The following is a 13,983-nucleotide window of genomic DNA, read 5'->3' as shown; positions in this document are numbered from 1 at the left end:
ATCAGAGCTGAATTCTTTGCAGCCCCAGCAGAAAATGCTGGTGGGAATGCATTCCCCCCTCCCCACCTCCCTCTTTTTCTCAGCAACCTCTGCAAAGTTAAAAAAGGGGGGCAGTGATGGGTCCATGTGGTGGGTCCAGTGATGGGTCCATGTGGCCCAAGCAGCAGAAAGGTCACCTTCTAGGGTTGCCAAGTCCAACCCGAGAAATATCTGGGGACTTTGGGGGTGGAGCCAGGAGACTTTGGGGGTGGAGCCAGGAGACACTGGGGTGGAGCTAGGGGGAGGGGGAAACGGCGCCGGGGAGCGTGGCGAGCGCTGCTGCCTCTTCTACGCACGCCTATCTGCTTCCTTCTTTCCAATGGAGGGAAGGCATTTCCAAGGCGTTGAGGTCCGTGCAGATGTGAGCGCCAGGACTCCCTTGGGAGTTTAATGGTGCTTGCCAAACCCTTGCTCCTGGCTCCCCCCACCCCAAATCCCCTGATATTTCTTGAGTGGGACTTGGCAACCCCGCATGGAGACAGCAGCCTGCAGCCACCTCCTCCTCTGCCCGAGGCTCTGTTTACGCGCCAGGCGCCCAGCCCCAGTCCACCCCCCACGTGGCCCGGGCAGACCTATCGCTAGCTGGCGGCCGCCTCCAGCCAGGCCCGGTGTCCCCCTTCTCCCCGGAAAGCCCAGCTGGTCTTACCTGCTCCGGACCGGGCACACGCGGGGCTCGCCCCGGGCAGTGCGCAAAGGGTGCACTTGGCACGGCAGCGCACAAGGAAACTTGGCACGGGCCGGCGGGGAAGGCGCGAAAAGGAGGAGGAAGAGGCGGCCGTGGGCGGGCCGAGCGGGGGCCCAATCGCCTGCCTTTGTCACCTGGCTGGGCCGCATTCCGCGCTGGAGCCTGAGCGGTCGGGAGCGGAGCTGGAGCCTCCGTAGCGGGTGAGCCGAGCAGGGGCGCGCAGGGTGAGGGCGCATTGCTGGCTGCATGCCCAGGGGGCGCTGCTCGGATGCAAGCGCTTGGGCGTGCAGTGCAGCGGCGCGGCGGCCTCGCCCCCTCAACCCCCGCTGGTGATGCTGTTCACCCCCAGCATCCTCCCCGACGCCGCCAGCAGCAGCAGGAGGACGCTGCTTCTCCCCCCGCTTCCGTTTTGGGGGGGAGCGGGGGAAGAGGCTCGGAAACCTGGGGTCCCCCGGTAGAGCGGGGGGGTTGGGACCCCTATCACCTTCACTGAGGATCAGAAAACGAGAGAAAATCACCTCCCTTCACTGATGCCACTTGTTCTTCCTCCTCAGTGCAGCCACTTGTTTGATCATTGTGCAAATCTCCAACCCATTAAATTAGCTTTCTGAAGCTCAAAGGCAGACAATGAGGGCAGGGAGATGTGGAAAAACCAATTTTCAGGAACCTCTTATGCCGATGCTGCACAGAATTTTGTTCTCAGTGACCAGAGAATCTTTCTTTCTTTCTTTCTTTCTTTCTTTCTTTCTTTCTTTCTTTCTTTCTTTCTTTCTTTCTTTCTTTCTTTCTTTCTTTCTTTCTTTCTTTCTTTCTTTTCCTCTCCATTCCCTTCCTTCTTAGGGTTAAGTGAAGCGTGAACTCCCTTGGTTCTGATTCAGAGCTGGTGTATGAAACCACATACCCTTTGGAGGAATGCCTACTGCACACCAAAACTGATCCAGTTATAAATCAGATCAACAGCTTACCCACCCCATCTACACCCACTTTTCCACTTCTTTGTGCAAACTGAATGCAATGAAATGGAGACCTACCTTCCTTCCTTCCTTCCTTCCTTCCTTCCTTCCTTCCTTCCTTCCTTCCTTCCTTCCTTCCTTCCTTCCTTCCTTCCTTCCTTCCTTCCTTCCTCTTTACTGGCCATAGCCTTAAGTTTAGCCACATTATTTTTTAAATCTCCTTTCCCCCTTCTAAGCCCACCCTGATTATAAAAGTTTTTTTAAAAAAATATATATATTTTGTGCTGAACTACTAAAACATAAGAGGCCAAGGTTTTAGATCCATATCCCACAGGGAAAAAAGGAAAAGCTTTGATCACTGCTCATAAACTCATCCTTCTTTAACATCAAGGTCATCCATCTTTGTTTCTCTTCACTAAATGATGGGCATTCAAGGACTACGTGAGCCACGGCACTGTCTTCTCCATGCTAGAAAATCAGCAATGATCTGAAAAAAGCGACTCCTGCAAAATGGCCTTTTAATTCAGGGGATTGGAGGGAATTTAATCTGGACGCCTCAAAAAAAAATTACACTATCTGGGAATAGTCAAAGACGACGAGACGTTCTAATCCAGGGGTGTCAAACTCATGAGAGCTGGATCTGACATAAATGAACTTTGTTGGGCTGGGCCATGTTGGACCAGGCCACGTGTGTTCCTATTTAAGATTAGGTAGCAGAGATATAAACTTTTTAAAGGACACAGAGAAACACAACTAAAGATTAATCCAGTTCCAGGGAAACGTCTAACTTTCACTTACCGACAGCTGTTCCATCATGCCTCACCCTGGGTGGAGTTTAATGTCTCCCTCATGACCTAGTTATCTCTATTTGTTTAGGTGCTGTGATGTGAAGGCCTCTGGTAGGGTTGCCAACTCCAAGTTGGGCGATTCCTGGAAATCTGGGGACAGAGCCCAGAGAGAGAGACTCCGGGGAGAGAGAAAGCTACTATTTTCTCCAGAGAAACTGATCACCATAGTTGGAAGATGCTGCAATTCTGGGAGAAATGCAGGCCCCACCTGGAGGTCTGGCAACTAAGCAAGGGAAGCACAGCAAAGGTTGAGAAAAACATAGGAGGCTGTAAAATATTGCTGTGCAAAGAACAATTACAGCTTGTGTCACACCGCTTGATACAAGAATTACACACACTCCACAAGCATTGCATCAGTGCTTAATCGCACTCTGCAATATACTGGGTATTTATGCTTAAAGGGGGAACACCACAATCAACTTGTTAACAACAATACTCCTAAGAAAACAATACTTCTAAGAAAAAAAACATGGTGGTGTTTTCCCTTTAAACGCTGTTAACATAAATACTCAATATATTGCAGAGTGCGATTAAGCACTGATATAATGCTTGAGTGTGTAATTCTTGGGTTACGTTGTGTCACACGAGCTGTAATTGTTCTTTGCACAGTGATTGTTCACAGTCTCCTACGTTTTCCCCCACTTGGAGGTTGGCAACCCTGGGCCTTGGGCAGTTAACCCACAAAAAATACACTTCTTTTAAACCTCCACAGAAGCGGTAATAATCCTTTCTGCTTTTCTGTATATATCATTGTGATGAGTACCACAGATGCAACTCTGAGCCGAAAAAACAAGTACAAAGACTACTAAAAAACGTCACTGCTTTGCCTGCTGGAAGGAAAACTGGGCAACCTCTAACCGAGAAGAATATAACCTAAACCACGCTTCCGCTGATCACCTCTTCGGCACAATCAGACCGACTCCTCACTAGCGGTTGTTCCCAGCTCAAGTGATCAATTTCTCCACCAGTTGCTGCACGGGTGCATTTTAGGGTTGCCAATCCCCAGGTGGGGGCAGGGGATCCCCCGGTTTGGAGACCCTCCCCCCACTTCAGGGTCGTCAGAAAGCGGGGGGAGGGGACGGAAATGTCTGCTGGGAACTCTTATTATTCCCTATGGAGATTTATTCCCATAGAAAATCATGGAGAATTGATCCGCGGGTATCTGGGGCTCTGGGGGGGAGCTGTTTTTAGGGGTAGAGGCACCAGATTTTCAGTATAGCATCTAGTGCTTCTCCCCCAAATACCCCCCAAGTTTCAAAAAGATTGGACCAGGGGGTCCAATTCTATGAGCCCCAAAAGAAGTTGCCCTTATCCTTCATTATTTCCTATGGAAGGAAGGAATTGAAAAGGTGTGCCGTCCCTTTAAATGTGATGGCCAGAACTCCCTTAGAGTTCAATTATGCTTGTCACAGCCTTGATCTTGGCTCCACCCCTAATGTCTCCTGGCTCCACCCCCAAAGTTCCCAGATATTTCTTGAATTGGACTTGGCAACCCTAGTGCATTTTGATCCGCAGATCCTCCAATTTCCCTTGTAGCTTCTGGAACTTTTTTAAAAAAATCCAAGAGCAGGAAGTGGCAAGGGAAACTGGGGAGAGCCGTGGATCAAAATGTGCCTGCGCAGCAACTGGTGGGGAATTGATTGCTTGAACTGGGGAAAGCAGAAACTCAGGGGGCGGAGAAACTGCCTGTGAGGAATCGGTCTCAGAGCATCAGTTTATTGTAGGCTTGCCACTCCCCAGGTCCCAGCGGGGGTTCTTCCGCTTTCCCAGGCTGCTTCCTGCCCCCAGTCAACTGGCCGGCAGGGGGAAGCCCCGCCCCCAGAGGACCATGTGCCTTTCCACCTCCGGAGGCTTCAGTCTTCGATTGAAAGGCTTCCTCTTGGGATGGTGTGTCTGTGTTACTTTGAAGAAGCTGGCAGCAACTCGTGAGTAGAGAGGCCAATCTGTCGCTACAGTCACCAGAAATGGGGGGGGGGAGGGAAACTCTGCTGAGCACTTCATTATTCTCTATGTGGAGATCGATTTTCATAGGGTATAATGGAGAATTGATCTGGAGGTTTGGGGGGCTCTGGGGGAGCTGTGTTTTGAGGTAGAGGCACCAAATTTTCAGTATAGCATCTAGTGCCTCTCCCCAAAGTGCCTCCCAAGTTTCAAAATGATTGGACCAGGGGGTCCAATTCTATGAGCCCCAAAAGAATGTGCCCCTATCCTTCATTATTTCCTATGGAAGGAAGACATTTAAAAAGGTGTGCTGTCTCTTTAAACGTGATGGCCAGAACTCCCTTGGAGTTTAATCCTGCTTGTCACACCCTTGTTCCTGGCTCTGCCCCCAATGTCTCCTGGCTCCACCCCCAAAGTCCCCAGATATTTCTTGAATTGGACTTGGCAACCCTAGTTAATTGGGTGGGATGTGCTTCTGTTGTCAGCATTAACAATAACAATTTGCCCATCTGCAGTCTTCCACAGGACACAACAGGTAGATGGGTGTGTGTTAGGGTTGCCAAATACAATTCAAGAAATATCTGGGGACTTTGGGGGTGGAGCCAGGAGACTTTGGGGGTGGAGCCAGGAGACATTGGGGGTGGGGCCAGGAACAAGTTGTGACAAGCACAATTGAACTCCAAAGGGAGTTCTGGCCATCACGTTTCAAGGGACTGAACACCTTTTAAATGCCTTCCTTCCATAGGAAATAATGAAGGATAGGGGCACCTTCTTTTGGGGCATATAGAATTAGACCCCCTGGTCCAATCTTTTTGAAACTTGGAGGGTATTTTAAGGAGAGGCACCAGATGCTGTGCTGCAAATTTGGGGCCTCTACCTCAAAAAACAGCACCTGCAAAGCCCCAGATACTTGTGGATACTTGTGGATCCACTTGTGGTTGCCAATCCCCAGGTGGGGGCAGGGGATCCCCCGGTTTGGAGGCCCTCCCCCCACTTCAGGATCATCAGAAAGCGGGGGGAGGGGAGGGAAATATCTGGGAACTTTATTATTCCCTATGGAGATGTATTCCCATAGGAAATAATGGAGAATGGATCCGTGGGTATCTGGGGCTCTGGGGGGGCTGTTTTTTGCAGCGTAACACCTGGTGCCTCTCCCCAAAATACCCTCCAAGTTTTAGAAAGTTTGGACCAGGGGGTCCAATTCTATGTGCCCCAAAAGAAGGTGCCCCATCCTTCTTTATTTCCTATGGAAGGAAGGCATTTAAAAGGTGTGCAGTCCCTTGAAATGTGATGGCCAGAACTCCCTTGGAGTTCAATTGTGCTTGTCACAACCTTGTCTCCTGGCTCCACCCTCAATGTCTCCTGGCTCCACCCCCAAAGTCCCCAGATATTTCCTGAATTGGACTCGGCTACCCTAAACTGTATATATCAGCCGGCTTGGGAAGCTTTTTTCAGTTCACAGAACAAGCTGTGATCAAATTATTCTGCCGGGGATCGAATTCCTGGCCCCTTTCAAATCATGTCAAGTGGCTCACGTTTTTTGCAAGAGGAAAGCAAAACCAGAGGTAAGAAATTCGCCAGCCGCCTGCGACAAGAACAATGTAAATAAGCAGAACTCTCACCTTTGCGCTGTAGGGAATGTAATGCTTTGATAGAGCCTCCGGAGTGTGCATCCACGTTTTGTCTGCAAAGGGGAAAAAAAAAACCACATACACAATTCAGTCTTGGCTTGCTCTCAACCTGGGATCTTTTCACTCTGGCATCCGTCTTTCTAATCGAGTCCTTGTAAGAACTCTTGCTATAAAAGAATTTCCCCTAACGACGACAAAATGTTACTGCATACCTAAGCAAACATGTTATGCCAGGGTCTTTTGTATTTAGACAGGATTCTTTCAGTGTTCAAAGAGCTTCGTGTACATCGTCTCAGAAATCCTTTAAACAAGTGAAGAAGCCAGGGAACACATGTCATGAAAAGGCAAAGGTAGTCCCCTGTGCAAGCACCAGTCGTTTCCGACTCTGGACGTTTTCGTGGCAGACTTTTTATGGTGGGGTGGTTTGCCGTTGCCTTCCCCAGTCATCTACACTTCCCCCCCAGCAAGCTGGGGACTCATTTTAACGATGGAAGGCTGGGGACTCATTTTAACGATGGAAGGCTGAGTCGACCTGGAGCCGGCTACCTGAACCCAGCTTCCGCTGGGATTGAACACAGGTCGTGAGCAGAGGGCTCCGACTGCAGTACTGCAGCTTTACTACTCTGTGCCATGGGAAAAGACCACTAATGGTCCAAGAGAATTTTGCGGTTTTCATTTTTTTTAGATTAATAACCAGTTTATTGAGAAATAAATAAGTTACAGAATAGTTTGAAATAGAATATCAATCTTTATACACACACATAAGGCTGCCTAAACATAACACAGGTGATAATGGTACACAGTATGATTCTAGAGCAGCGTAATGAATAAGATAAGTGTACAGATTAAATAGAAAACTCATCTGTAGAGGTATGCTGTCAAATACAAAACAATTTGTAATAACTCAGTATTAAACAACTCAACACAAAATTAAACACGAGATGTAATCTTCATGAGTCAAAGAAGAAGAAGACTGCAGATTTATACCCCACCCTTCTCTCTGAATCAGAGACTCAGAGCAGCTTACAATCGCCTATATATTCTCCCCCCACAACAGACACCCTGTGAGGTGGGTGGGGCTGAGAGGGCTCTCACAGCAGCTGCTCAAGGACATCTCCTGCAATAGCTATGGCTAACCCAAGGCCATTCCACCAGCTGCAAATGGAGGAGTGGGGAATCAAACCCAGTTCTCCCAGATAAAAATCCACACACTACACCAAACTGGCTCTCAAACTGGAGCACAGGAGGACCTGAATTTCCAATTTAAGAAGGATTCCTATTGGCATAATATTTTTTTCCTGCTCCCAGGATGTAATGTAGAGCTAAGAGAGCCCACCATTTTGTCTAAAGGGAAGAACTCCCATAATGTAGATGTTGTCCCAGGATCTAAATGGAAGGAGGGGCTACCCATTTTCATTTAAGTGCTATGGCGGGCTTTGCTGCCCTGAAGATTTTGCGGGTTTTACGGTTTTGTCATTTATATTTCTATCTGCTGTTTTAGACTTTCAAATGGCATGCTACCTTGAGTACAGCTAGCAATAGGGTTGCCAAGTCCAATTCAAGAAATATCTGGGAACTTTGTGGGTGGAGCCAGGAGACACTGGGGGTGGAGCCAGGAGCAAGGGTGTGACAAGCATCATTGAATTCCAAAGGGAGGTCCGGCCATCACATTTAAAGGGACCGCACACCTCTTAAATGCCTTCCCTCCATTGGAAATAATGAAGGTTAGGGGCACCTTCTTTGGGGGCTCATAGAACTGGACCCCCTGGTCCAATACTTTTGAAACCTGGAGGGTATTTTGGGCAGAGGCATTGGATGCTATGCTGAAAGTCTGGTGACTCTACCTGAAAAACTAGCCCCCCCCCCCCGGAGCCCCAGATACCCGTGGATTCCTTCTCCATTATTTTCTATGGGAATCAGTCTCCATAGGGAATAATGAAGTGCCCAGCAGACATTTCCCTCCCCCCGCTTTCTGATGGCCCTGAAGCGGGGGGAAGGCCTCCAAACCGGGGGATCCCCTGCCCCCACCTAGGGATTGGCAACCCTAGCTAGCAAGGAAGAAATCCTTCCCCAACATGATACATGCTGACACCGTTCCTGGTGCCTCCTAAGTATTTTCAGGAAGAGGGTGGGGCCAGAAGAGGGAACCAGAAATGGGCAGGGGGCAAGGTGTTGACCTAGGGGACAGCATCAACCAAGCTTCTGCCCCAGTAGAACACCTTCTCTAGGAGGAAAGGCTGAAGAGTCTGGGACATTTAGCAAAGAGACGACTAAGAGGGGGGGGCATAGATCCAAGCGGGCAGCCGTGTCGGTCTGAAGCAGTAGAACAAAGCAGGAGTCAAGTTGCACCTTTAAGACCAACCAAGTTTTATTCAAAACGTAAGCTTTCGTATGCTGGCATGCTTCTTCAGAAGAGGGGATAGGGTACCGTGGGCTGAAATACATGTCGTTGGTGGGTTAAGAGGGCAAACTGATAAAAAGCTAGGATCACATGGCCAAACAGTGTGACAAATTAGAAGGCCACTTGGTCTGGATAGCCATAAAAGGTAATAGAAGTTGCATGCCAATCGGTGTTGCTGCAACTCTACATAAAACAAAAGGACGTATATTTCCTTGTTTTTGTCCACCTAATTTACTTCTCAACCTCATTCTGTACATTATAAACATCATTCCAGTTTGCCGTTAGAAGACTTGCCAAAGGGAACTTTTTCTCCCTCTTCCACAAGAGTAGAGCTCAAGGGCAATCCGGTGAAGTTGGTGAGCAGTAGGTTCAGGATGGGCAAACGGAATTACTGCTTTGCACAGAGAGTGATTAAAATGTGGAATTCATTGCCAGAGATTGTACTGATGGCCACAGGAATGAACAGCTTCAAAGGGGGATTAGAGAGATTCATGGAGGCAACATCAAGGGAAAGCCTCAGGCTCTATACTCTGTTGTTGGCCCTTCAGAGGAACTGGTTGGCCACTGTGTGAGACAGGATGCTGGACTAGATGGACCACTGGTCTGATCCAGCAAGGCTCTTCTGATGTTTTTAGAAAGGCCTCGGCCTCTCTGCCCTGTTGTTGGCCCTCCGGAGGAACTGGTTGGCCGCTGTGAGAGACAGAATGCTGGACTAGATGGACCACTGGTCTGATCCAGCAGGGTTCTTCTGGTGTTTTTAGGAAGGCCTCATCCTCTCTGCCCTGTTGTTGGCCCTCCAGAGGAACTGGTTGCCCACTGCTCAAGACAGGATGCTGGACTAGATGGACCACTGGTCTGATCCAGCAAGGTTCTTCTGATGTTTTTAGAAAGGCCTCGGCCTCTCTGCCCTGTTGTTGGCCCTCCAGAGGAACTGGTTGCCCACTGTGAGAGACAGGATGCTGGACTAGATGGGCCACTGGTCTGATCCAGCAGGGTTCTTCTGGTGTTTTTAGGAAGGCCTCAGCCTCTCTGTCCTGTTGTTGGCCCTCCAGAGGAACTGGTTGCCCACTGCTCAAGACAGGATGCTGGACTAGATGACTACTTGTCTGATCCAGCAGGGCTCTTCTGATGTTCTTATTAGGAGAAGGCTTTGGACTCTACGCCCTGTTGTTGGCTATACAAGCAAGGCCCTTCTTATGTTTTTAATGCAATTTAGTTTCAAAGCAACAGGATGAGGCTGCTCTGAAATTCAACACCATGGGGGGAAAGAAGTTCAGCTGAAGATTATGCAAAGGGATTTGGCAGTGGGTGCTTTCAATTTATTAGATGAATGGGTTTCACAATGAAAGCCAGATGACTGTGTTCCTTCACCGATTCCCCTTAAAATTAATTTTAACGGGGCTTCACAGTCTACTCCTTGTTCGTTTGCTCTGAAATAATACACAAAACACGCGACTCCAGAATAGAGCAACCTTGGAACAACAACAATTAGGATTACTTTGGCATTTCGTACCCATCGAAAAATGGGAAAATGTCTCAGTGTAGCAGCTGAAACGATAACTTTAACAATAGCCAGCAAGAACTTTAAATGCCACATTAAGCCCCTACAGGCGTGATACAAAGCAGTAAGCACGTTGGTCTCACTTCGTTCAAAAAGAGAGCCTTAAGCACATGGTTTGTTTTCCCAGGGAGATGTTGGGATCTGAACATACTTGAATTTGGTTTTGTTTTGTGCCCTACTTTTTAAATTTGAGAATTCTTATAGCATTATGGGTGGACATTTGATGTAAACCAGGGCTTTCTTTTTTGTAGCAGAAACTCCTTTGCATATTAGGCCACACCCCTCTGATGTAGCCAATCCTCCAAGAGCTTACAGTAGGCCCTGTAAGAAGAGCCCTGTAAGCTCTTAGAGGATTGGCTACATCAGGGGGTGTGGCCCAATATTCAAAGGAGTTCCTGCTACCAAAAAAAGCCCCGACGTAAACACTTTGCCCAAAGTATGAAAGGACAGATCTCATTAACAAATGAAGGTGCAGTATACTGAAACAGTTCATCAAGGACAATATTGTCTATTCAGCTCGGCAGCTGCTCTCCGTGGTCTCAAGATGAGGTCTTTCACATCGCCTGCTACCTGGTCCTTTTAACTGGAGGTGCTGGGGATTTGAACCTGGGGCCTTCAGCCTACCAAACAGATGCTCTACCACCTCCCTCTCATGGTCCTGCTGAAGAACACCCCCCCCCCCCGAGTTTCAAAAAGACTGGACCAGGGGGTCCAATTCTGTGAGCCACAAAAGAAGGTCTCCCTATCCTTGACCATTTCCAAAGGAGGGAAGATTTTTAAAGGTGTGCAGTCCCTTTCAATGTGATGGCCGGAACTCCCTTCAAAGTTCATTTAATTTCAACCCATTGGTTCTGATCCTACCTTCTGGGGTGACGGAAAACAATTCCACCCCATCCTCTATATGAAAGCCCTTCAAGTACTTGAAGATGGTGATCATATCATCTCTCAGCCGCCTCCTCTCCAGGCTAAACAGCCCCAGCTCCTTCAACCTTTCCTCATAGGACTTGGTCTCCAGACCCCTCAATATCTTCGTCGCCCTCCTCTGGACCCATTCCAGCTTGTCTATATCCTTCTTAAAATGTGGAGCCCAAAACTGAACACAAGACTCCAGGTGAGGTCTCCAGGTGTGCCCCATATCCTTCACTATTTCCAAATGTAGGGAAGGCATTTAAAAGGTGTGCGTTCCCTTTAAATGTGATGGCCAAAAGCCCTGTGGAGTTCAAATCTGCTTGTCACAACCTTGTTCCTGGCTCCACCTCCAAAGTCTCCTGGCTCCAGGTATTTCTTGAATTGGACCTGGCAATCCTATATACACCAGAATACAAAGAGAAGGACTTTTGGGAGGCAGGGGGGAGGAGCATTCCAAGACTGAGGCAGTTTATAGCCAGTGTCCCCTCTAAACTGAGTTAGTGTGAGCTAGCTCACAGATTTTTAGCCTCCAGCTCACACATTTTTGTCCTAGCTCAGGAAGGAGGACCCCAGAACTCACTCATTTATGCAGTAGCTCCAAACTTTAATGCCAGTAGCTCACAAAGTAAAAAAATTTGCTCACAAGACTCTGCGGCTTAGAGGGAACATTGGCTACAGCAAAATGAAGACCACGGATGAAAACAAGAATAAATACTCCATTCAGAGTTGTGGACCGCTCCCTGGCGATGGTGAATTGGCAAAGCAAGCCAAACAGTACACACGGACCTGTAAGGAGGGACGTTTCAAATCCCTGTTCTGCTAAAGCTTCCCTCATCCGATGACGTGTGCTTAAGAGAGCACACGAAAGCTGACGTTCTGAATAAAAATTGGTAGGTCTTAAAGGTGCAACTGGACTCCAGCTTTGTTCTACTGCTAAAGCTCTGTCACCTTTGTGTCTGTTACTCAGGGCTCATTTTGTAGCAAGAGCTCCTTTGCATATTAGGCCACACACCCCGATGTAGCCAATCTTCCTGGATCTTACAATAGGTCCTGAGCTAAGAGCCCTGAGCTAAGAGCACCTTTGGAAGAACTCGATGAAGATCTCAACTTGTCAGAGTATCGAAGAGAACTGCTTTAAGATGATGTATAGGTGGTATATGACTCCGAAAAAGCTGGCTAAGATGAGTAAAAAGATGTCGGATAGATGTTGGAAATGTAAAAAACATGAAGGCTCTTTCTTTCATATGTGGTGGACTTGTGAAAAAGCGAAGGAGTATTGGAACATGATACAACAAGAAATCTCCAAAATTTTGGGTTATGACTTTAAAAAAATTGCAGAGACTTTTTTGCTTGGATTACAATTAGAAAAATTTCCAAAGAAAGACAGGACTTTAATTTGGTACTTGCTCTCAGCTGCGAGGACATTGTGTACGCAGCTTTGGAAACAAGGAATAATACCAGAGAAATGGGATTGGATTGTGAAAAGTTTTATCGTGGAGTGAAATGGACAAATTAACTAAAACCTTAAAAGACTATGACTTAGACTTATTCAAAAAGGAGTGGAAGAAATTCAAAGGATATATGGAGAAAGAGTGGAACATAAAAAGATATTGGACAATTTTTTAAGTATTAACTAAAAGTATTATATTTTGATAGATTAGTGGTACCTTTAGTATTGAATTCAAATTTATAACTTCGGGGAAGTCAATAAAATTTCCAGAAAAATTTCCAAAGGAAGACGGGACTTTAATTTGGTACTTGCTCTCAGCTGCGAGGACATTGTATGCGCAGCTTTGGAAACAAGGAATAATACCAGAGAAATGGGATTGGATTGTGAAAAGTTTTATCGTGGAGTGAAATGGACAAATTAACTAAAACCTTAAAAGACTATGACTTAGACTTATTCAAAAAGGAGTGGAAGAAATTCAAAGGATATATGGAGAAAGAGTGGAACATAAAAAGATATTGGACAATTTTTTAAGTATTAACTAAAAGTATTATATTTTGATAGATTAGTGGTACCTTTAGAATTGAATTCAAATTTATAACTTCGGGGAAGTCAATAAAATTTCCAGAAAAATTTCCAAAGGAAGACGGGACTTTAATTTGGTACTTGCTCTCAGCTGCGAGGACATTGTATGCGCAGCTTTGGAAACAAGGAATAATACCAGAGAAATGGGATTGGATTGTGAAAAGTTTTATCGTGGAGTGAAATGGACAAATTAACTAAAACCTTAAAAGACTATGACTTAGACTTATTCAAAAAGGAGTGGAAGAAATTCCAAGGATATATGGAGAAAGAGTGGAACATAAAAAGATATTGGACAATTTTTTAAGTATTAACTAAAAGTATTATATTTTGATAGATTAGTGGTACCTTTAGAATTGAATTCAAATTTATAACTTCAGGGAAGTCAATATTGGAGGGAGGGGGGGTGAAATATCATATGGTTTAGTGTAAGAAAAAGATAATTAAATATTGTAACCATGTGTTATTAATAAATTGTTAAAACACAAGAGCCCTGAATGCTCTTGGAGGATTGGCTACATCGGGGGGCGGGGGTGGTGGTGGTAGCTTAATATGCAAAGGAGTTCCTGCTACAATGTCTGGAAAGGTTGAAATGGCCTCCCGCCAGTTTACGAGTAGGGTGGGTTTTGCAAATAAGCAATGCCCTTTCCCTTATCAGACTCCTCTGTGATCCAAACCTTGCTCCATAAGTTATCTAGAGAGCAGTCGGAGGGTTCCCCCTGCCAAAAAAAAAAAAATTATCACCAGTATCCATGGAGACGTCATCCATCAGGAGCAATACCAGGAAAAGCAATCCTCACGTATCACATCGGAGAAGCAAAACAAGAGAACAGAAAGAAAGAAAAAAACACCTCAAACGATTCCTTTGTATGCCAAAAACACACAAATAAGGCACACAAGGGAATCGTTTTTAAAAGGTTTCTATTATTTGTTCCATCTCACTCTTTGACAAATAAGAAAGAAAGAAAGAAAGAAAGAAAGAAAGA

General features: G+C 46.6%; 1 protein-coding gene across 3 annotated transcripts in view; it reads right to left on the bottom strand.

Moving 5' to 3' along the window:
* GULP1 (GULP PTB domain containing engulfment adaptor 1) overlaps nucleotides 1-13,983 on the bottom strand; it is a 307,489-nt gene that overhangs the window by 114,296 nt on the left and 179,210 nt on the right. For all 3 annotated transcript variants that reach the window (XM_060257245.1, XM_060257246.1, XM_060257247.1), the window contains exon 4: nucleotides 6,089-6,150. In XM_060257245.1, the coding sequence (XP_060113228.1) occupies nucleotides 6,089-6,150 (62 nt within the window). The remainder of the gene's footprint in view (nucleotides 1-6,088; nucleotides 6,151-13,983) is intronic.

The sequence above is a fragment of the Heteronotia binoei genome, chromosome 16 (genome assembly GCF_032191835.1).
Source record: "Heteronotia binoei isolate CCM8104 ecotype False Entrance Well chromosome 16, APGP_CSIRO_Hbin_v1, whole genome shotgun sequence".
Taxonomy (NCBI): Eukaryota; Metazoa; Chordata; class Lepidosauria; order Squamata; family Gekkonidae; genus Heteronotia; species Heteronotia binoei.
This window is presented reverse-complemented; position numbering and strand designations above follow the sequence as displayed.